The sequence below is a fragment of the Rana temporaria genome, chromosome 1 (assembly GCF_905171775.1).
Source record: "Rana temporaria chromosome 1, aRanTem1.1, whole genome shotgun sequence".
In the NCBI taxonomy this organism is placed as follows: Eukaryota; Metazoa; Chordata; class Amphibia; order Anura; family Ranidae; genus Rana; species Rana temporaria.
Window position 1 is genome coordinate 650,648,804 of NC_053489.1, and position 22,725 is coordinate 650,671,528.

The 22,725-nt window shown below is 46.5% G+C and overlaps 1 protein-coding gene across 3 annotated transcripts in view; it reads right to left on the reverse strand.

Annotated features, from left to right (window-relative positions):
- ATRN (attractin) overlaps positions 1–22,725 on the reverse strand; it is a 337,196-nt gene that overhangs the window by 169,365 nt on the left and 145,106 nt on the right. For all 3 annotated transcript variants that reach the window (XM_040335496.1, XM_040335495.1, XM_040335497.1), the window contains exons 13-14: positions 20,847–20,971; positions 8,187–8,325 (exon numbers count right to left, since the gene is read on the reverse strand). In XM_040335496.1, coding sequence (XP_040191430.1) covers positions 8,187–8,325; positions 20,847–20,971 — 264 coding nt within the window. The remainder of the gene's footprint in view (positions 1–8,186; positions 8,326–20,846; positions 20,972–22,725) is intronic.

Here is a 22,725-nt window from a genome sequence, read left to right on the forward strand (position 1 = left end):
TCTCCTTCTGTAGTTCCCTGGTGTGGAATTGGGCATAAGGATCAGCCTCGAAAGAGGCCACCATCAGACCCAAAACCCTCATGCAGAATCGAAGAGACGACCACTTCTGGGTCAACAACTGCTGTACTGCAGAATGCAGTGTCTGGAGTTTTTCTGTTGGGAGAAAAACTCTCGCCTCCGCGGAATCCAGGACTAGCCCTAGGTATTCCAGACGCAGAGACAGAACCAACACCAACTTCTGGATATTCAGAAGCCAACCAAATTCGTGGAGAGTCTGACACATGATAGACACGTCCTCTTCTAACTCTAAACCTGAGGAAGCTCTCAGGAGAAGGTCGTCCAGATATCCCACGATAGCGATCCCTCGCTGTCTCAGCAGGGCCAGTATCGGGGCGAGCACCTTGGTGAAAACCCATGGTGACGAGGCCAGGCCGAACAGGAGGGCCACAAATTGAAAGTGGTCCTTTCCGATCGCAAATCGCAGAAACCTCTGGTGCTTCGTGCATATGGGAACATGTAGGTATGCGTCCATGATATCCAAGGGCGCCATGCAGTCCCCCTGATGGAGTGCTGCTATTACCGAGCGAACCGACTCCATTTGAAATTTTTGCACTTTGACAAAGCAATTGAGGGCCTTGAGGTCCAGGATTGGACGGACCCCTTCCTTCTTGGGTACTACGAACAGATTGGAGTATAACCCCTGAAACCATTCCAACGAGGGAACTGGTACAGTCACCCCCCTGACCAGAAGATCCTGGACAGCCCCTGACAGAGCCTGCCGGCGAACCGGAGGAAGCTGGAGGTTGGAAGGAAAGAATCTGTTTGGTGGACAAGAGAGAAACTCTATCCTGTACCCCGAGGAAACTACTTCGCAAACCCAATGGTCGGAGAGAAGAGACCTCCACCGAGCCGCAAAGCCGTCCCCCCACCCGAGACACGGGCGGGGGCAGACCTTCATGCGGAAGCAGGTTTGTCCGCATGTTAGGCTTGCGGAACCAGGGGCGCTTCTGCCCTGCAGCGGGCGCCTTAGCACCTTGCACACTTTTTCACGCCGCACTGGGCACACGAATAAACCGCTTTGGGGTAGTAAAAGAGGGCCCTTGCCTACGGCGAGGCTCCTTGCCCTTCCCAGACTGTGGGAGCAGTGTGCTCTTACCACCTGTGGCATCCTTAATGATGTCATCCAGGGACGCCCCAAAAAGCCGCTCACCCTTAAAGGGCAAATCCACCAAGGCCTTCTTGGAGGGTTGGTCCGCAGACCAGCATTTTAGCCACACAAGGCGGCGTAGTACCACCGCATAAACGGAGGCTCTGGATAGCAAGGGAAGCGTATCCAGGGCCGACTCACAAATTTTAGACCCTGAACCAATTGTTCAGCCAGGTCCTTGCAGGTCTCGGAAGCATCCTGCTCCTCCAGCTTCTGCAGCAACAACTTTGCCCGTTCAGTCAGCGTCTGCGACACCAGAGACCCGGCCACAACCGGTCTCACAGCCGAACCCACAACTGTGAACATAGGAGAGTGGAGGCTGTGGCCCGCTCTATCAGTGGGGTCCGTAAAAGCGGGAGCCCCTTCCACAGGCAATGTGGTGACTTTACTCAGTCTGGACACGGGAGGGTCCACTGATGGAGGAGAGACCCACTTTTTCAAAAAGTCCTCCTCAAAGGGATAACGGACCGCAAAGTTTTTAAGGAACAGCAAAAACTTTCTGCGGTGTGTCCCATTCCTTACATAGCAATTGCTCCAATTATGGAATACAGGGAAATACATTTGCGGTGCTAGGCGGTTTGCGGAACCCGAAAGGGACCGGTACATCCGGTGCCCCCGCCAAATCCTCGAGTTTACGAGTATCACGCACCGCAGAAATAAGAGCTCCAAAAAATTCCCTATCAGTTACTGACCCTGAGGCAGAGTCATCCTCACAATCCGTGTGGGTTAAGCCTGCATCATCTGACATGACAGAACCACATCCTGAAGCAACAGCAGGCAAGGAGTCTGTGTCAGATATCCCCAGAAGCAGGCTCAGGGAGGGGGCGCTTTGTACCCCCCTTCTGGGCACTAGCTGCTTCAAACCTGACGAGAAACGCCTCAAGGACAGCCGACATTGCCTCAACAGATGCGGCAGGGGCAGGGGGATTAAAGTATAACTCAGGCATTGCTGGGGCGGAAACACCAGGTTCAGGTTCCATGTTGCCCCACCGCTGTGTACTGCAAGGCAGAACAACCCACCGGTCACCTCCTGGCTGCAAAAAATAAAAGCAGAGGCCTCCCAGGGACTCACCACCCCACCGGCTGGAGAGAGAGCTGAAAACCTGAAGAGTGCTCCGATGTGCTGGCTGTGCTGCGTCTGTCATCCCAGGAAAGATTTGCTGGGTTTTGCAGTGCTAAAACTGACACAAGAGGCCATGACAGTGAAGCACCAAACACCTCACACTACACAGCAGCATACAGCAGCACCCCCCAGCGTAAAAACACAGTCCCCCACAACACACAGGCCCCGGATGGTAATAAAGAAGCCCCAGGAGGCCCCCCCCCCTCACAGCCGCTACTCAGTCTGGGGAAGGAGGGAGAGGAAAGGGAGAGAGGAAAGAAGGGCGGACCCTCAGTCGACCTCCCCAGGGAAAACACCAGCCATACCACCTTGCCAGGGCAAGGGGCCACTACTTAACCGTCCTGCGACTACCGGCTGGAGGTATCCCGGACAGAACCAACGTCCACTAACGGCATGGCTGTCGGCCAGACACACTGTGACAAGGCCATAGAGACCGGTCATATGTGTGTCCTGGAACATGTAGTTCCCCGGCCGCCCCTGGAGCAATGGGGCCTGTCGTGGACGACCCAGAGCTGAGCTGAGGGCCGGCACACGCTTGATGGCCGAACATGGGGGGACTACAAGAGTCAAGACCCAGCCTGTCACCCAGTCGGCTGTTGATAGAAGAATCACAGGATTCAAAATGCAGGAACAAAATAATAAAAAACGAAAAAAAAAAAAAAAAAAAATCGCAAAAAAATCTCCAGAGTACAGGAACTCCAGAGTGCCTGTCCTCTCCTGATGTTAGGCAGAAAGAAACTAGAGCTGCTAGAGCAGGGTGTGGGTTATACCTGGGAACTACGCCCCCCTGGGAGGAGCTGCACTGAGGAAAGTGTTAACACTTAAAGTGCTTTGTTTCTGCCGAACTCTCCTGAAGGAAGCGGATATAACCCTAAGGTCAAAGGCTCCGGTGTCCGTCCATGAATGGAAGAGAAATGTGTAATGTAAGAGTAGTTTAGTGGATTAACTACACTCTAATAATTTGGTTTACATGATGGCATACAGCAGATCCAAAATGTAAACAATGCCAATTTGGGAGAGTTTATGGAAATACTAGTCCCAGCAGGCCTTGCAGCTAATTGTGTAGACATAACACCGGTGTTCTCCTGTGGACAGATGATTTTAGATTTTTTTAGAAAAGTGAACAAAAACAGTACTCCTATACTAACTGCCATGACATTGTGCCAATAGGACAGGAAACCCAGAGCTCACACCTCTGCCAAATCACCCCAGCGAATGGGATGCAATTACCCCATAAAGAAGAACGGGATTAAGTCTGTGTCCGCTCTGCATAGTGAAGCGGACACAGACCTGGCATCTGCCCGTTTAGCGGGGATCAGCGGACAGATTCTCCACTGAGCAAGCAGGCGGAGGCGCCTGTGTAAAAAAGGTTGATTTACTAAAACTGTAATGCGCAAAATCTGGTGCAGCTGTGCGTAGTGGCCAATCAGCTTCCAACTTCAGCTTGTTCATTTAAAGTGGATGTAAAGCCGCTCTCATCCTTTCTAAACTACTGCCATAGTGCTGATCTAGAAGGATATAGACGCCTCCTGCATGTAATCCTTACCTGTCAAATGTCTCCCCTCTGTCTGTTAAGAGAACTGAAAAAATGCAGATTCTGTGGGTGGATCTGTTGTCTGCAGCTCTGTGGGTGGAGTCGTGATGTCAGTACACTTCCCCGCCCACCTCTACACTCCCCTTGTCAACATGCATTTTTTCCTGTGTATTCCTTACACTAAATTCTGCTATGATCACTAACATCCAGTCAAAATCCAGAAAAGTAACCACATGACTTCAGAAAAGGAGTGGGACTTAAAAAAGAATGCCTGTCTCCAGGCTAGTGCATGAGATATGTAAATAACCTGTCACTCACAGCAAGGGGCCGGAACGGACTAAGGTTTTTCTCTGCAAGTTCGTTTTATTTCACTGAACAATAAAAGAGGATTGCTCAGAGCGGGATTATCTCTTTGTGGCAAGACTGGGCACAGATGATAGGAAATCTTATACTGTACATCAGGCATGTCCAAACTCCGTCCTGTGGGCAAATCGCGGCCCGCATTCTGGTTTTGGACGGCCCGCCTGGTAATTTTGACATATATATCTTTTGTGGCCCCCGACGAATCCCCGAGCGCCGGGGGCCACAAAAGATATAAATGCTTGCTGCCTTGGAGACGGAACAAGTGGCATACAGGAGTATTTCCTGTTTACACAGCATCCTTTGTAAAAGGAAGTCCCGTCTCCTGCACAGCCATTGGATGAATGTTCTGTCCATCATAGGAGGCGGGACTTTCAATTAAAGAGGCAGCCCAGAAAACAGGAGTTTCTCCTGTATGTCTGTCGGCGCTCATCCCGCCCCCTCCCTGTCGCCTCAAGGCTGCAGATGGACATGAATCAGGATGCACTGACGAATGGTGAGGCTGCGTTCATGGCAACGCGGTGGGTGCTGCGTTCATGGCAACACGGTGGGTGCTGCTGCGTTCATGGCAACACGGTGGGTGCTGCTGCGTTCATGGCAACACGGTGGGTGCTGCTGCGTTCATGGCAACACGGTGGGTGCTGCTGCGTTCATGGCAACACGGTGGGTGCTGCTGCGTTCATGGCAACACGGTGGGTGCTGCTGCGTTCATGGCAACACGGTGGGTGCTGCTGCGTTCATGGCAACACGGTGGGTGCTGCTGCGTTCATGGCAACACGGTGGGTGCTGCTGCGTTCATGGCAACACGGTGGGTGCTGCTGCGTTCATGGCAACACGGTGGGTGCTGCTGCGTTCATGGCAACACGGTGGGTGCTGCTGCGTTCATGGCAACACGGTGGGTGCTGCTGCGTTCATGGCAACACGGTGGGTGCTGCTGCGTTCATTTCAACACGGTGGGTGCTGCTGCGTTCATGGCAACACGGTGGGTGCTGCTGCGTTCATGGCAACACGGTGGGTGCTGCTGCGTTCATGGCAACACGGTGGGTGCTGCTGCGTTCATGGCAACACGGTGGGTGCTGCTGCGTTCATGGCAACACGGTGGGTGCTGCTGCGTTCATGGCAACACGGTGGGTGCTGCTGCGTTCATGGCAACACGGTGGGTGGTGCTGCGTTCATGGCAACACGGTGGGTGCTGCGTTCATGGCAACACGGTGGGTGCTGCGTTCATGGCACTTGTGGCACATGAACTTGTTGTTCATGCAAATGGGCACTGATTAGGCTGCATTGATGGGCACTGATTAGGCTGCATTGATGGACACTGACCCTTATTTTGCTTCACAGTTCTTTATTTAAAATGTAAGATTTCTTCCTGAAACGTCTTTTTAAAGTTAAGGTGTGTGTTTTAAGCCGATAAATACGGTATATCCAAATAACACGTCTAAGCTCATCTCTTCACCACACACAGCCACAAAGGCAAGCAAATTATTGTTAGGCAGTGTATTAGTGCTTGAACGAACACACTTTGACCAAATTTTATTGGTTTAAAGAATGACAGGCAAAATGGTCGGCCCTCAAGCATGTTCACTTCATCAAATCTTGCACTCTTTGAAAAAAGTTTGGACACCCCTGCTCTACATTGTGACATAAAAAAATAATAATAATTTGGGTTTACATCCACTTTAAGCGTTGACAATTGCATCAGATTTTGCACTCTCCAGTTTTAGTAAACCAACCCCCAAGTATAGTGTAACAGGAGGATTAACCAGGTGTACGCAAGCATTGTCAGGAGGAAACCCAAAAGCCCATGGCAAGTGGTTTCCATGCCATACATTTTAGACTGTCTGGCTTATAAAGCATTTATAGGGCCTACACTGCTAAGGGAGCATGCAAATTTCAACTTTCAAGTTAAAGCGGAGTTCCACCCAAAAATTGAACTTCTGCATTTTGGAATCCTCCCCCCTTCCAGTGTCACATTTGGCACCTTTCAGGGTGGCAGATACCTGTGTAATCCAGGTATTTGCTCCCACTTCCGGGCATAGATCATAGCAGTGATCTACGCCACCTACTTCGCCCCCACCGTCTCGATAGACAAAAATGTGATGACGCCACCGGCAGACATCACATTTTTGCCTATCGAGACGGTGGTGTTACAAGTATACACGAAGTAAAAAGAAGCAGATGGAGACATCGCTCTTGAAAGTGCAATACTTTCTTTTATTAAACTAATTGACTCTACATATTGGACTATGGAAGTCTTGGTTTACTATTTCTGAGAAATCCTTGGATTACTAGCTGCTGTCCTTGATTGGTTCTGGAGAGACCCATGTCCCCGAGCTTGGCGAGACTGCCATCTGCAGTCACGGCTTTTTGGTAAGCAGGCTACTAACACAATTGGGTGTTTTGAAGACACGTTTGCTTTTTGGGAAGATTGGTGTCACTCACTGTTTTTCTGGAATCACCTTGATTTACTTTGGAAGACAATTTTTACATGGACTTTTTCTAATTAAATTTGGATGGGACTTTGCTTTAGTTTTCCTCTTTAACACTTTATTTTTTTGAGTGTTTTATATTAGGATTCATTATCACTTGATATATTAATTATTCACCTGGTATCGAGGTCAAACATCACCTGTTCTATATATCAATTTGTTTACACATGTGCTAATTTATTTTATCACTCTAGCACTGCACTTTTTTGGATTTTTATTGTATTTTAAGTTTTTATATTGAACTTAATTGCGAGCGGCTTTTTTTCACCAATTTATCACTATTTCATTGTAATTTATTATAATTTATTATTCAGCGTCAGCCCTAGGGCTTTCTTTTTTCTAAACTGTTAGGATAGATTGCAACACAGTGTCCACAGCTATAGAGGAAGTGAGGTTTTATTTTTTTAAAGCGGATTTCCGGTTTGGTAAAAATGTGCACATATTAGAAACTCCATTGTCTAGACATAATTTACTTAAAGTGGTTGTTAACCCACTGCAATAAAATCATTTCATCTTCTCTGTACCATAACAACAAGTGTCCCTGTGTTATGTAAAAAATCTGCCGATCTGTATCTATATGAGCTCTCCTCCCAACGCTCAGCTGACTCCTCTCATCCTCACATCTGCAATGGGCGGGCCGAGCACTCCCGCTGACATCAGCTGGGGAGTAGAGGAAGAGGAGAGACAGAGCTGACAGTCAGCTGAGTGCCGGGAGCCACGCTCATATAGATACAGATCGGAAGCATTTTTACATTACACAGGCGAAGAGAGAGGGGAGGAAAGAGGAGAGGGAAGAGAGGAGAGGGAAGAGAGGAGAGGGAAGAGAGGAGAGGGGAGAGAGGAGAGGGGAGAGAGGAGAGGGGAGAGAGGAGAGGGGATAGAGGAGAGGGGAGAGAGGAGAGGGAAGAGAGGAGAGGGAAGAGAGGAGAGGGAAGAGAGGAGAGGGGAGAGAGGAGAGGGGAGAGAGGAGAGGGAAGAGAGGAGAGGGGAGAGAGGAGAGGGAAGAGAGGAGAGGGAAGAGAGGAGGGGAGAGGGGAGGAGAGGGGAGAGAGGAGGGTAGAGGGGAGGAGAGGGGGAGAGGGGGAGAGGGGGGGAGGGGGGGGGAGAGGGGGAGGGGGGAGAGGGGGAGAGGGGGAGGGGGGAGAGGGGAGAGGGCAGAGAGAGGGGGAGAGAGGGGAGAGAGGGGAGGGGGAGGGTGGACAGAGGAAACAGGAGACAGATCGCAGATCTGCGGGTGACAAAATCACGTAAACTGACCACGGTGTCAGGGCTCAGCAGCCCTAATTATCGTGGTCAGTTTTCGGAGGGGGAGGGTATAGCCAGTCAGGCTCAGCCAGGTTTTTTAGGCAATACAGGGGTCCAAATGACACAGCACAAGCGCTGTGCTGCATAACCTGCTTTAAGGGAACATGATCTTATTTATTTTTTGGGATTAACAAATACAAAAAAGAAAAAAAGGATGCAACATATTACCTGGCAACCCTATACACTCCTGATTGCGTGGCTCCCACTGGCAGTTTTGGTTCACAGCACAGCTCTTACAGCTAGTCTTCTTGTTACAATAGAAGCCGTAGTTGTTTTTCGGACACCGTTCATATAATGTAATTGCCCCCTGTTCAACAAAAGATATCTATTACCAGACTGTACAGAAACCCCAATGAGGACACACACAAGCCACAGATACAATACACCATATGAATAATCGCTGTCACCCTCTTCCTTTACTAATAAATTTAGCTCAATTAGACAAAAATATATATAAAACTCAGAAGAAATGTGCGTTACCACAGCAAGCAAACTGCAACAGAGGTTCGTCTACGGTGAGAAAAGTAAATCCTCTGCCTGTTGCTATAGCAACACTTTACCTTACTTCTGGTGAGTTCAGACTTAAAAAAAATTAAGCTGCAATGTTTTTAAAATTGAACAACGTACTATACAAGGATTGTTAAGCTCTCCTAAATACATTTGATTATGTTTAAAAATCATATATACCAATACCTGAAGCACGTCAAAGAATACAATATTATAAAACAAGGAAAAAAAGCTGCTGCAATAAATCAATGTTAAACATAAGGAACATTATAAACTGCAGTGCTACAATAAAATCTCCTCTACTAGAACATCGTAAAAACATTAAAAGAGAAGTATGGGATTCATAAAAAAAAAAAATTATACTCACCTAGGTGAATGTAACATCGGTTCAATGCTGCATCTGTCAGCTCTAAGACAGAAAACTGAGTGATTAAACAACTCTGATCGCTGAGTTCTTGGTCTTTAAACTGCAGAGAGCTGGTGACTATGTCAGTCACCAGCTCTTTGCTCTGCCCCTCCAGCACGCGCTGGGCCTGGAGGGGGTTGGATGGGCTGGCTCAGGCTCTCAGGGGCTTACGGAGAGGCTCTGTCAGATGCTGTTCAGGCATCTGGGTGGTCGGGATCTTTCCTGAGCGTGGAACGGTTGAGTGACGCCAGCCAACAGTGGGCTTGAGTCAAAGGCCTGCAGCATTAACCACTTGATCACTGGGCACTTAAACCCACTTAATAACCAGACCAATTTTCAGCTTTCGGTGCTCTCACAATTTGAATGACAATTACTTAGTCATACAACATTGTACCCAAATGAAATTTTCGTCCTTTTTTCACACAAATAGAGCTTTCTTTTGGTGGTATTTAATCACCGTTGGGTTTTTTATTTTTTGCGCTATAAGAGAAAATAACCAGTTACACTTACCGGTAGCTGTATTTCTGGTAAGTCTTACAGGACGGCACCCTGAGAGATGACTGGCTTCTCCTGACAGGAAACACAATCAAAAAAGAGGTTAAAAACCCCGCCCCTTCCCGTGCTCCTCAGTTTGAGATAAAGTATGAACCCACCAGTGCACGGAAAAAACACCACAAAAAAATATAATACAAACCAATAATGTATCACAAGGGTGGGAAGTAGGCCTGCCGTCCTGTAAGACTTACCAGAAATACAGCTACCGGTAAGTGTAACTGGTTATTTCTCTAGTCGTCTTCCAGGACGGCACCCTGAGAGAGAAGCAAGTAGCTTCAGGCCTACCTTAGGGCGGGACCACTGCTTGCAGGACCTTTCTCCCGAAAACCAAGTCCTGAGGTGACAGTAGGTCGACTCTGTAATGCTTCAGGAACGTGTTCTGACTTGACCACGTCGCTGCTTTGCAAATCTGCTCCACCGAAGCTCCGGCCCTTTCTGCCCAGGAGGTTGCTAGAGACCGTGTGGAGTGTGCTCTAATATTAGGAGCTACCTTACAGGCTTGTACATAAGCTAAGGAAATAGCCTGCCTAATCCATCTTGCAATAGAGGCTCTGGACGCCTGAAGGCCTCTTTTCTGTCCCGAAAAACAAATTAAAAGATGAGTAGAACGTCTAAAGGCCGTGACTCTCTCTAAATAAGTTAATAGACATCGTCTAACATCCAGACAATGAAAGGAAGCTTCTCCTTCATTCTGGGGGTTTGAACAAAAAGAAGGGAGGATTACCTCCTGTGACCTGTGGAACTTTGTCACTACCTTAGGAAGGTAAAGGGGGTTCTGACTTAGAACTACCCTGTCCTCAAATAAACGAAAAAATGGCTCTTTAATAGAGAGCGCCTGCATATCACCTATCCTCTTGGCCGTCGTGATTGCCAAGAGGAAGGCGAATTTAAAGGTGAGTAACCTGATGGGGATAGTGTCAATTGGCTCAAACGGAGCCTTGGTAAGTTGATTCAACACTAAAGAAAGATCCCAGGGTGGAACCCTAGAGATATGAACTGGGGACAACCTGTCTCTGGCTATAAGAAACCTTTTGACCAGGGGGTCCAGGGATAGACGTCTATCCAAAAAATACGACAAGGCTGCCACCTGAACCCTTAGAGTCCTTGTGGCTAACCCCTTGTCTACTCCATCTTGGAGAAATTCTAAGATGACTGAGGTCTCCTGCTGGGAAACCTGTCTCGCTGAGCACCAGCGAGAAAAGATGCCCCAGGTCTTGGCATAAATACGTCTAGTGACTACCTTCCTACTGGCTAGAAGCGTGTCAATAACTCTCTCGGAGCAGCCCTTCTCCCTCAGGCTCCGCCTCTCAAGCACCAGGCCGTCAGTTTGAAGAAGCTGGGCTCTGGGTGATAAATCGGACCCTGACGAAGAAGGTCCGCCCGGACAGGGAGAAGTAGGGGAGGCGACACTGACCCTCGCTCTAGAGCGGGAAACCAGGCCCTCTTGGGCCACCAGGGTGTGACGAGAATGAACTTCCCTACTGCTAGATTTACCTTCTGTAGGACTCTCGGAATCAGGCTCAACGGAGGAAAGGCATAGGCTAGCTGAAACCTCCATATCTGTGCCAATGCATCCACCCCCTCCGAGCCGTTTTCTCGGGAGAGAGAGAAGAACCTCTTCACCTTCCGGTTTGCCCTGCGGGCGAAGAGATCTATCTCTGGGTTGCCAAAGTGCTGGCATATTAGACTGAAAATCTCTGCGTTTAGTTCCCATTCCCCCTGGAGAATGGGATGGCGACTTAAATAGTCTGCCTCCAGATTGAGGGTCCCTTTCAGGTGTACCGCCGAGAGCGAGATAACTCTCTGCTCGGCCCAGCCCAGGATCTCTAGGGACAAGTCTAGAAGGGTGCGAGATCTGGTGCCGCCCTGATGGTTGAGGAAGGCCACCGCGGTCGCATTGTCGGAAATGATCTGGACCTCCTGGTCCAAGATTCTGTCCTCGAATGCCTTCAGAGCCTCTCCGACCGCTAATAGCTCGCGGTAATTTGAAGAGGCCCCCTTCTGTCGTTGTCCCCAGGTACCCTGGGCACGGAGATCGTACAGATGTGCGCCCCACCCCCATGAGCTGGCGTCCGTGGTAATCCTGACCGGATTGGTCTGGCCCCACGACAGACCTTGCTGTAGGTTCTGTGGGATGAGCCACCAGTCCAGTGAGAGCTTCACTGGTTCTGGGAGACTGACGCAGAGCTCTAGTGATTCCCTTTTTCCGTCCCAGGAGGAAAGAAGGAAAAATTGGAGGGGTCTGGAGTGGAGCTGAGCCCACGGGACTGCTGGAATACAGGAAGTCATTAGACCTAAGACTCTCATGATGTCCCTGAAGGAGGACTCTGCTCTTTCCAACGTTGATCTGACCACTGACATGAGACCCCGGATCTTGTCGTTGGGTAAAAAGAGCTTCCTTTCCAAGGAATCTATCAGAAAACCTAGATAGACTTTTTGCTGTTCTGGAAGGAGAGAGGATTTCTCCCTGTTGATGATCCACCCCAAGGACTCGAGGGTAGTCATTGCAGTGGCCAGATCCGCAAGAAGGAGATCCCGACTTTGATTGTATAGTATCAAGTCGTCGAGATAGGGGACTATCGCTATCCCTTGTAGGTGCAGGAAGGCGATTGCCTCCGCCAGGACCTTGGTAAAGACCCTTGGACTGGAGGCCAGTCCGAAAGGAAGGGCAGCAAATTGCCAATGCTGCACTCCCTGGGCGGAGGCGATCGCGAACCTGAGGAACCTCTGATGCCCCAAGAAAATCGGGACATGGAGGTACGCGTCTCGTAGATCGATGGTGACCATGAATACCTCCTTCAGTAGGAGCCTCCTGAGGCTGTAAATACTCTCCATACGAAACTTCTTGTGGAGAAGGGAGGTATTCAGGGGCTCTAGATTTATAATTAAACGAAATTTGCCTGAGGGCTTGGGAACCACAAAGATGTGGGAGTACACTCCCAACCCTCTCTGGTACACAGGGACTGGAACTATGACCCCCTGTTGTGCCAATTCTGCGACATTTTGCAGAAGGCCTGCTGATTTGAGAGGGTCCTTGGGTAAATGAGTCAAAATAAAGTTGGGAGGGGGAGGCTGACGGAACTCTAGTCTGTACCCCTCTCTTACAATCTGGAGAATATGGGGACTTTGAGTAATACTCTCCCACCTGGGAAGGAACTGGGAGAGTCTTCCCCCGACCTTCACGTCATTTAGCGTCTTTGTCGCTGGGTTTGGGATTGGAAAAGAGGATACCTCCTTTTTGCTTTTCCTTCCCAGCACCCCAACGTCTGTTGTAAAGGGGCTTCTTTTCTGAGGGACGGTTCTTACCTCCAAATCCACCCTGGGGGCCTCGAAAAAATCTTTTCTTGTTTTGTCTAGGCTTGGTAGGAAAGCGTACCCCTTTTTCTGAGGATCTGGTCAGGGCCTGGTCCAGGCCTGAACCGAAGAGTAGGGAGCCCTCGAAGGGAAGACCACAAAGGCGGTTTTTAGACGCCAGGTCCCCGTTCCACATTTTGACCCACACTGCCCTTCTGGCAGAATTGAGGAGGGCTCCCGTCTTTGCGGTAGAACGGACTGTTTCTACAGAGGCGTCCGCTAGATAGGCTACTGCGCTCCCTATGAGCTGAAGGGATTCTAAAATTTCCTTAGAATCTGACCCCTGGGACACATGTTCCAGCAATTTTGAGATCCAGGAATTAGCATTCCTAGCAACACAGGCCGAAGCCAAGGCGGGGCTCAAGGCAGCCGCGTTAGCTTCCCAGGCCCTACGCAAGGAGGTCTCTGCCCGCCGATCCATAGGATCCCTCAAATTGCCTGTGTCCTCGAAGGAGAGGTCCGACTGCTTGGAAACTTGCGCGAGTGGAGCGTCTAATCTAGGAACTTTGAAAAATCTTGATTCCTCCTCCTCCTTAAAGGGGCAACGTCGTTTCCAGGTCTTGTACCTTAAAAGCTTTTTCTCTGGCTCTGCCCATTCCCTAAGGATGATATCCTTCAGGGACTGGTGTACCGGAATTGCTTTGGCCTGAGGTTTAAGCAGGCCCTGGTATAACCTATCCTGTGTAGAAATTATTTCCGCAGGCTGAGGAATCTCCTCAGAGGCGTACACTGCCTCTAGGAGGCCTTCCATATCGTCAGCAGCAAAGACATATCTGCCTGCCCTAGCATCCTCGCCTTCTTCTTCTGCCTGGCCAACAGAGCCATCCTCCTGAGGAGGAATCTCTGAGTCCTCAGAGTCCGACACTAAGGAACCGTGGGATTCCTGACGGACTCTAAAAACCTGTGAAGAGGAACTCTCTTGCGAGGAGGGCCCTGCGATAGGGGGTTCAGGTTCTTTGCTCTTTAAAGACCCCTTGAATTCTTTGAGTGTAGAGAGCATCTCAGATTGGACCTCTAGAAACCCTTTAAGAATTTCAGAGGTCTCCTTCCCTGCTAATTTAACAATGCATTTGGCACAAAAGGGTTTTGAATAATCTGAGGGTAGCTTGCCACTACAGTAGCCACATTTTTTGGAGCGACTAGTGTCCTTAGCCGATCGACTAGCACCCCCCTGGGCAACACATTCCTCCCCTAAGGAAAAAGGAAGAGTACACAGGCATGTTTGTAATAACTAAGGAAACAATTACAAAGTCCCAGCCCATCATACCTGTAATCAGGAGCACTCACCCCCTGTGGCCTCCTCCGCAGCCAGGGCCATAGCAGACCGAACCTCTCGCTCCATTGCGTGAGGATGAAGGCGCCGCTCTCTCTTGGCTGCTGCCGTGTGTACACGGGTGTCTCCGGTGCTGTGGGGAAGCCGAGACTGGCGTGCTGGTGCTGGAGCGCGCCATCTTTCACTTGAGCCGACCCGAAAGTGACACGCGTACGCGTGACGTCATCGCCCTGCGCCGCCGGCTCTGAGGGACGCCGGATTTGGCGCCGAATTCGAAAAAACGGCAATGATGCCTCCAGGACGGCCCAGTTACAGCCCCAGCCGCACAGAAAGACCCCCATCACCGGAGAGAGCGTGACCCTCAAACCTCCAAGGTAAGGGGAAAGCTCAGGGAGAGAGTGGATTCGCCCCTGGAGCTCCAGGATAGCCACCTATCCCCAGGAGACTCCAGTACTCAGGGGGGTTTCTTCATCTCACATGGTGAGGCCCTCCTGAGCATAAAAGGGCCCCCTAGGAAGGAAAACAATTTGCCAAACCCAAAGGCTACCCAGTGCCTGCGGTTTAGTTCCCAGGGGGAGACCACCAGCCCCAGGCCTTAGGTCAGGAAAAAAATAAACGTTTCGCTGTGGGGAAACACAATCAAGAACTGAGGAGCACGGGAAGGGGCGGGGTTTTTAACCTCTTTTTTGATTGTGTTTCCTGTCAGGAGAAGCCAGTCATCTCTTAGGGTGCCGTCCTGGAAGACGACTAGAGAAAAAGACTGAAAATTCTGTAAAAAAATTTAATTTTTCTTTGTTTCTGTTATAAAATTTAGCAAATTTTGTATTTTTTTCTTCATTCTTTTGCATAAATGTGAAAGATGAAGTTACGCCGAGTAAATAGATACCCAACATGTCACCCTTCAAAATTGCACACGCTTGTGGAATGGCGCCAAACTTCGCTACTTAAAAATCCCCATAGGCGACGTTGCAGGGTATTGTGGGGTATTGCAGAGTATTGTGGGGTATTGCAGAGTATGGGGGTATTGCAGAGTATTATGGGGTATTGCAGAGTATTATGGGGTATTGCAGAGTATTGCACAGGGAGGGATGGATGGCTGGATCTGTGACTGCATTTGTCACAGATCCCCCCCTCTCCTCTCTCAAGGCGTGGTTGCGAGCAACGGCCCCGTCACTAAGGGACTGGAAGAAGGAAATAAATGCCATATTGCCTTATAGGAAAATGATCTATATGCATAGGGGACGCCCACAGAAATTTTTTAATGTTTGGGACCGGTGGCTGGAGGATGGGGAGATGTGTACTGTATAATTTGGGGGGGATCTGTCGGAGTTGGAAGGCGGAGAGCAGGGGGATGGTTTTTGAGTAAGGGAAACTGATGTGGGATACCTAATGCCTATTATAAATATGCTGATTGAATCTGCTATTGTGTGCATATACTTGGATTGAAATGTCACTGCGGTTTGGCTTAAATACTGACTGTATCTCTTGTATAATAAGAGAAGGTGGAGCTTCTGTACTGTATAATTTGTATGCCTTGACTACATCTCAATAAACTTGTTTTTTCTGGTTAAAAAAAAAAGTCCGACCTTGGACTGGTTTATGCCCAATTTTTTCTTTTGTTGTATCACAAAAGAAACTCGCCACCTTGTCCAATCAGAGAACGCTATGCATTCATTGAGAAAAATACCAGGCGTTGTGAATGGTGCCTGTGCAGCGTAGGGGACACCCTTTGGTTACTATGCAGCAGGGCAGCCACTCAGCATGGGACCGGAAAGACAGTAGCGATCGCTCTAGTAGTGGCAATTACTACAGCAATTATCTGCTACCACAACAGTGCCTTAGGTAGAGCATATGCCTACCAACATTGGTCGGAGCATGACCAATATAACTACGCTTTAAAATGAATCTGTGACTTTTTGTCCCATTTATTTACAATAAGTAAAACCCTTGTTATCCCCATTATAAAAATGTGCTCCTTTAAACCACAGTATCCCAACCAGATGGAGAAGACTCTCACCTTAGGTTTATCCTTTCTTTCTAATATGAAAGAAAATAGCGCTTAATTAGGCAATGTAGCTCCGATCCTCCTCCGCTCCCCTTTATTGTGATTCAGACAATAAAGCTTTCAGCATGGGTCAGTGGAACAGCTCAGCCGAAGACAAATCACCTCCAAATAGCGCAACTCATTTATTCAACAAACACATGAATCAATCCACTTACACAGCATGAATGCTTCACAGAACTAGCAATATCAAGCTGGACAGATAGTGTTAAACACTTGCCTTCCTTACTGCACAAAAGCCAGTCCTCTCACACTCCAGGATCATCCTTGTAGTACATTCAGTAACTCGGCCAGACACGTTTCGTCAATCAAGACTTTGTCAAAGACCCCTAAAGGTGCCTAGTATTGCTGGTGCTGTGGAGCACTCATGCTGTGTAAATGGATTGATTCCTGTGTTTGCTGAATAAAAGAATTACTGCTGTGTGGATGCGATTTATCTTCTTTCTTTGAGCTGTTCTGCTGACCCGTGCTGAAAGGTTTATTGCCCATGTTACAGCTATTGGGAGCAGATGAGGATTGGAGCTACATTACCTAATTAAGATCTTTATTCTTTCCGTAATCGAAAGGATAATATGATTTTTGTGCCTACCATAACATCCTTTTCTTACAGTCCATTGAGTGCCACCAGAAGTCTTTAACCTTCGGGTTATAATGCTGTCCCCTGGAGGCCTGGAAACTGACTCCAAGAAAAGGATTTTACGTGTACAAAAATATTTTCTTTAACATCTATTAAGGGACTCAGGAAGTCAAACTTTCAGGACATCCAAAAGCAGTCCAACTGAAGAATGGGCAGCACCAAAAACAAAAAAGACAATAGGCCCAAAGAAACAGAAAACTGGAGACTGCCTGCACACATAAGAACTGCCCAAGGCTGGCATTAGATGAAGCAGAAACAACGAGCAGTCAAAATATTAGAACAGAAGATGGGGAGGCAGCCTGCAAATCAAAAATATCGCCAATTGAAGCCAAGAAAGCATTTACAGATCAAGTAGAATGCACCTTGACAGTGTGAAACTCAATCCTTGACACCATAAACGTGAACGATGATCTACGCCACTCAGAGCTTGTCAAACAAGAAGCCAATGCACCTATGCAGGGACCATCCAGGATGAGAAAAAGGTAATTGGTTTTGCACAGCCTAAACCATAACCAGACAATGGAAGGAAATGTTTTGGTGAGCAGGAGATAGGCAGAGGGACAGAAGAACAATGAACTGGTTAAGGTGGAAGACAGAAAATACCTTACCATATTCTTATGCAAAACAAAAAAGCGTTCTTTGCATGATAAAGGCAACCAGCTCAAAAACTTGCATTACAAAACAGTAACTGATGGGACCAGGAAAGCCAGAGTGAGAAATGTTTCCATTGGGTTCAGATGAAGGTTTGTGAAGTACTGAGTGAACAAGAGATTCAAGTCCCAGTGAATCACTAGGGAATAGACAGGAAGAGCTACACGAGTCCCCCTTGATATTTCAGAAAGCCAAACGCTGGTCAAGATCCAGCTGCAGTAATGAAAGGGTTTATCACACAGAAAAACTCCTGGGGAGAAAAGCCCTAAGACTCCTGGGCAATAAGATCGTATAATTCAAAGACTCAAAGAGAATCTCTAGCTCTGCAGAACATGAGCATCAACAACCATGCTGTTAAAACCAGCAACCAGAAGGTGCAATGGTAAATCGTTCTTGTCAACAATCTGGCAGTGCGCATACAGCGTGTTACAGGAGTCCTACAAGACCAGCATGCTACATCTGCTTGGGCAGACCAGAGATATGAGCAACACTAGAATGCCCTCCAGCTTGATTCTGCAAAGCAGATAAGGAAGAACTTTTAGAGCAAAAAATGCATTGATCAAGATATATGGATCCCACAGAGCCAGCAGAACACCCACTCTTTCTGCTAGAGGATCCCTGTACCTGTAAACAAACCTGTTGAGTTTGTTTCTGAATCTAGTGGCCAGCAGAACCACATCTAACATGCCCACCTCTGCTACACAGGTCCTGGAACACCACCAAGTGAAAGGTCCACTCCACCAAGTTTAAGAAGTGTGCCTGCCAATTGCCTACACCAGTAAGGCTTGAACACCAACAGGATCGCTTCTACCAGTCTTGCACAATAAAAAAACAGCTGAAAAAAACAATGAATGGGTTAGGATATTAGGGCCAAAAAGAAGAACTGGACAGGGCCACATGTATGTACATACCCCCCCCCCTAAGGAAACCCCCATGGCCTTAAATGGCCATTTCTCAACATTTTTAACCAATTTGATAGGAGGGTGGGAGAACGGGGTCAAGATTTTGGGGGTATGTTATGTTTATGTGGGGAATGTTGTGAAAATTAAAAAATGCTTCATTAAAGTATATAAAAAAAGAAAAAACAGGGAGAGTTTTTGCAGCCTTAGAAGTTTTAAATAACTCAAGGCTGTAGACAACCCTGGTAAAAGGGGTTGTAAAGGTTTGTTTTTTATTTTCTAAATGGGTTATTTAAGCTAGTGCACTTACTTTTTCCTTCGATTTCTAAATGTTTTTTTTCTTTGTCTGAATTTCTCTCTTCCTGTTCCTCCTCAGTAAGCTTGCCCCCATCATTCGAGTCGTTCTGGCTGGGGGTTAGTCAGCGTGCTCGCCCCCTCCCTTGGGACAATATTCCCGCGGGGAGACGCTGTATTCACAGCATCTCCCGCTGTGTTTGGACCTGGAAAGCACTCTGCAGTGAACTTTTACTAGAAGAGAGTCTTTAAATTCCCCCATACAGAACTAAGTACCCAAAGATCACTTCCAGGCTATTACCGGAAAGCCAAGTCAATAGGATTTGGAAGCTGAACTTCAAAAGTCAAGTTTAGGAAGACCACGCCAAAGAGGCAAAGCTCCAGCAGTAATGTAGTCTTGATGAAAAATGTATCTAGGCGTAAAAAAAACAAAAAAACACACTGTTTTACACAGTAGAACTGAAGAAAAGACATCCCATCCTCCAAGGACAATAGCAAAAAAAAAGCCATTAGGGGAAGTTATCTTGGACTTGTCCACAGCTTTCTTGTTTGAAAGTGTCCAATCCTATGTGACAATATAATCTAAAGGACAAGAAAAGTCAATAACCACTTCCAGACCGCTGTACGTCTTTATACGGCCTAACTTTAAAGATAGATATCTCGGTAACGGCAGCAGCTGCTGCCACAACCGAGGTATCTATCTTTAGTGTCAGCGGTCCGGTACATGATAACGGCGGTCTCCGCGGCGGATTCGCCGCGAGATCGCCGTTATCGGCGGCGGGAGAGGGCCCCCCTCCCGCCGCTCTCCCGCGCCCTCCGCCGCTTACCGGAGCCGTCGGTAGCGGCGGAGGAGATCGCAACCGTTCGGCAGCTGTGCGGGGTTGCGAGTGAAGGAAAAATCTCCTTCACCCGTCCCCATAGCTCTGCTGGGCGGAAGTGACGTCAAAACGTCAGTCCCGCCCAGCCTCTTAAAGAAACTTTTTTTTTTGTCATTTGAAAAAATGACATTCAAATTTTTTTTTTTTTTTTTGCATTTAAGCCTAAATATGAGATCTGAGGTCTTTTTGACCCCAGATCTCATATTTAAGAGGACCTGTCATGCTTTTTTCTATTACAAAGGATGTTTACATTCCTTGTAATAGGAATAAAAGTGATAATTTTATTTTTTATTTTTTTTCCAGTGTAAAAAATAATAAAATAAATAAAAATAAATAAGAAAAAAAAAATTTTTTAAAGCGCCCCGTCCCGACGAGCTCGTGCGCAGAAGCGAACGCATACGCGAGTAGCGCCCGCATATGAAAACGGTGTTCAAACGACACAAGTGAGGTATCGCCGCGATCGTTAGAGCGAGAGCAATAATTATAGCCCTAGACCTACTCTGTAACTCAAAAAATGCAACCTATAGAATTTTTTAAACGTCGCCTATCGAGATTTTTAAGGGTAAAAGTTTGACGCCATGCCACGAGCGGGCGCAATTTGTAAGCGTGACATGTTGGGTACCATTTTACTCGGCGTAACATTATCTTTCACAATATCTAAAATAATTGGGCCAAATTTATTGTCTTATTTTTTAATTCAAAAAAGTGTTTTTTTTCCAAAAAAAGTGCGCTTGTAGGACCGCTGCGCAAATATGGTGTGACAAAAAGTATTGCAATGATCGCCATTTTATTCTCTAGGGTATTAGAAAAAAATATATATAATGTTTGTGGGTTTTAAGTAATTTTCTAGCAAAAAAAACAGTTTTAGTCTTGTAAACACCAAATCTGAACAACACCCAAAGTAGAGAAGTGGTTAAACAAGAAAAAAAAGTTAATTGAAAGTTTTTCTCCAGCTGGTGGACACACTTATTTTTAAATAAGGATTTCTGAGAACTTTTTCATTTATCGGAAATTAACAGGAAGAAAGTCACGGATTAAATAATCTTGCTTTTAAGTTATTGTTTTGCACCATTTTAATTTGTGCGTTTTGATCAATATTTTAGTAATGTTTATGTTTTATTATAACATAGGAGATTCATTTGCAACACTGCAATGTTCACCTTTATAACATTTGTGTAGATAATATGTCCATATGTCCAAAGTGCTGGAGGAAAGGAGTGGAAAAGAATAAGTGCATTTTGGTGTTCTTTTTATGACTTTTTGGTCATGTATGGTGAAGTCATTGCTGCAATACAGAAATATAGTGACTGACCTGACTGGCTGTGCAGTTGTTATTAAGTGTAATACATTGGTCATTACACCACCGGCAGCCATTAGTGTTCGCTGTGCAGCTAAAGCAGTCTGTATACTGATCGCACTTGCTTTCACTGTCAGAATCTGCAGGAACAAACAGAAGAGAGAATAAAGATTACAATCGTTCGACAAATCACAAATACAGAAGCATTCTGTCTCTGTGCTAACACTGGTTAACACTGGTACGGGAGATTTTAGTCAACTTAAATACAACTAAAATGGCATTTTAGTCAAAAGCCAAAACAAAATTAGAAAATTCTAATACTCCTCTTCTAAATCGGCAACAATTCCATTCCCAGCCTATAATAATTGCACAATAACCACTTGAAGGCCAGGCATCTTGTGGCCCATTTTGTTTACATGCAACAATCAGTATTTTTTGCTAGAAAATTACTTAAAACTCCCAAATGTTTTACTAGAGGCCCTAGAGAATAAATTGATGGGTTTTGCAGTTTTTTGTGTCACGCAGTATTTACGCAGCAGTTTTTCAAATGTGATTTTTGGCGGAAAATCTTTTTATTTTTAAGAAGAATACAAAACTTAAATTGCGTGTGCGTTTGCTCAACAGTGACAAACGTCATAAATTTTACTATCAAAAGACGACGCTTTAAAAGCCTCCACAGGTTACCACTTTAGATTTACAGAGGATGCCTGGTGCTAGAGTTACTGCCCATGATGCCACGTTTGAGGCGATACCTCATGTGTGGGATGATCGCTGTTTGCACTTTACTTTTTTTTATTATTGATTTCATTACTTTTTTTACATTGTTGCATTAATTGTATCACTTTTAGCACTACCACATAAGAATAAGTAGGGGCATCTAAGCTGCTACAAAAAAAAAAAAAAAAGTGACGGCTAGTAGGTCAGGTCTCCCAGTGGGACAGTAGAGAGCCATGAAAGGTGGCGGGAAGGGGGGACGGGGGGGACATCCCCTCTTGCTGCTTGTAAAAGAAATCAAGCGGTTGGTTAGCCACTCTGGTTGCCGTTACAAAAGGGTCGACCATTGGCTCTATAAAAAAAAAAAAAAAAAAACTGTACTGGTGGTGATAACAGGCAACCCCCACGGTATGACCACTTAGTAGTCAAATTACAAACCAGGTACGTGACTTTGCAGCAAGTGGTTAAAGGGGTTGTAAAGGTTTGTTTTTTATTTTCTAAATAGGTTCCTTTAAGCTAGTGCATTGTTGGTTCACTTACCTTTTCCTTCAATTTCCCTTCTAAAAGTTTTTGTCTGAATTTCTCACTTCCTGTTTCTCCTCAGTAAGCTTGCCACCATCATCGGAGCGGTGGTTAGTCAGCCAAAACAGCTTACTGAACACCTTACTGAGGAGGAACAGGAAGGGAGAAATTCAGACAAAGAAAAAAAACATTTAGAAGGGAAATTAAAGGAAAAAGTAAGTGAACCAAACAATGCACTAGCTTAAAGGAACCTATTTAGAAAATAAAAAATGAACCTTTACATCACCTTTAAAGTCTAAACATGTATTGCACTATCACATAATAATAAGGGGGCATCCAAACTGCTGAAAGAAAAAAAAAGAAAGAAAAGGCTTATGTAATACGTGGTAATGGCTTGTGCAATGGCATTATAAATCCAATACAGTTTTACAATTTATTGCACTTCTGTTTGTCAAAAAAATATTTTATGAAACGGTTTATTTTTATTTATAAAGACCTGTAGCGCATGTTCAAGCCTTAATGCCATAAATAAGAACAAATTAAATTTTTACTCCAGGAGTAGGAAATGAGTCTGGCAATTCTAAAGAAATGCTTAAATAATGCATTACAATTTAACTAAATACATTAGATTTTAGTCGACTAACCTACAAATAAAACA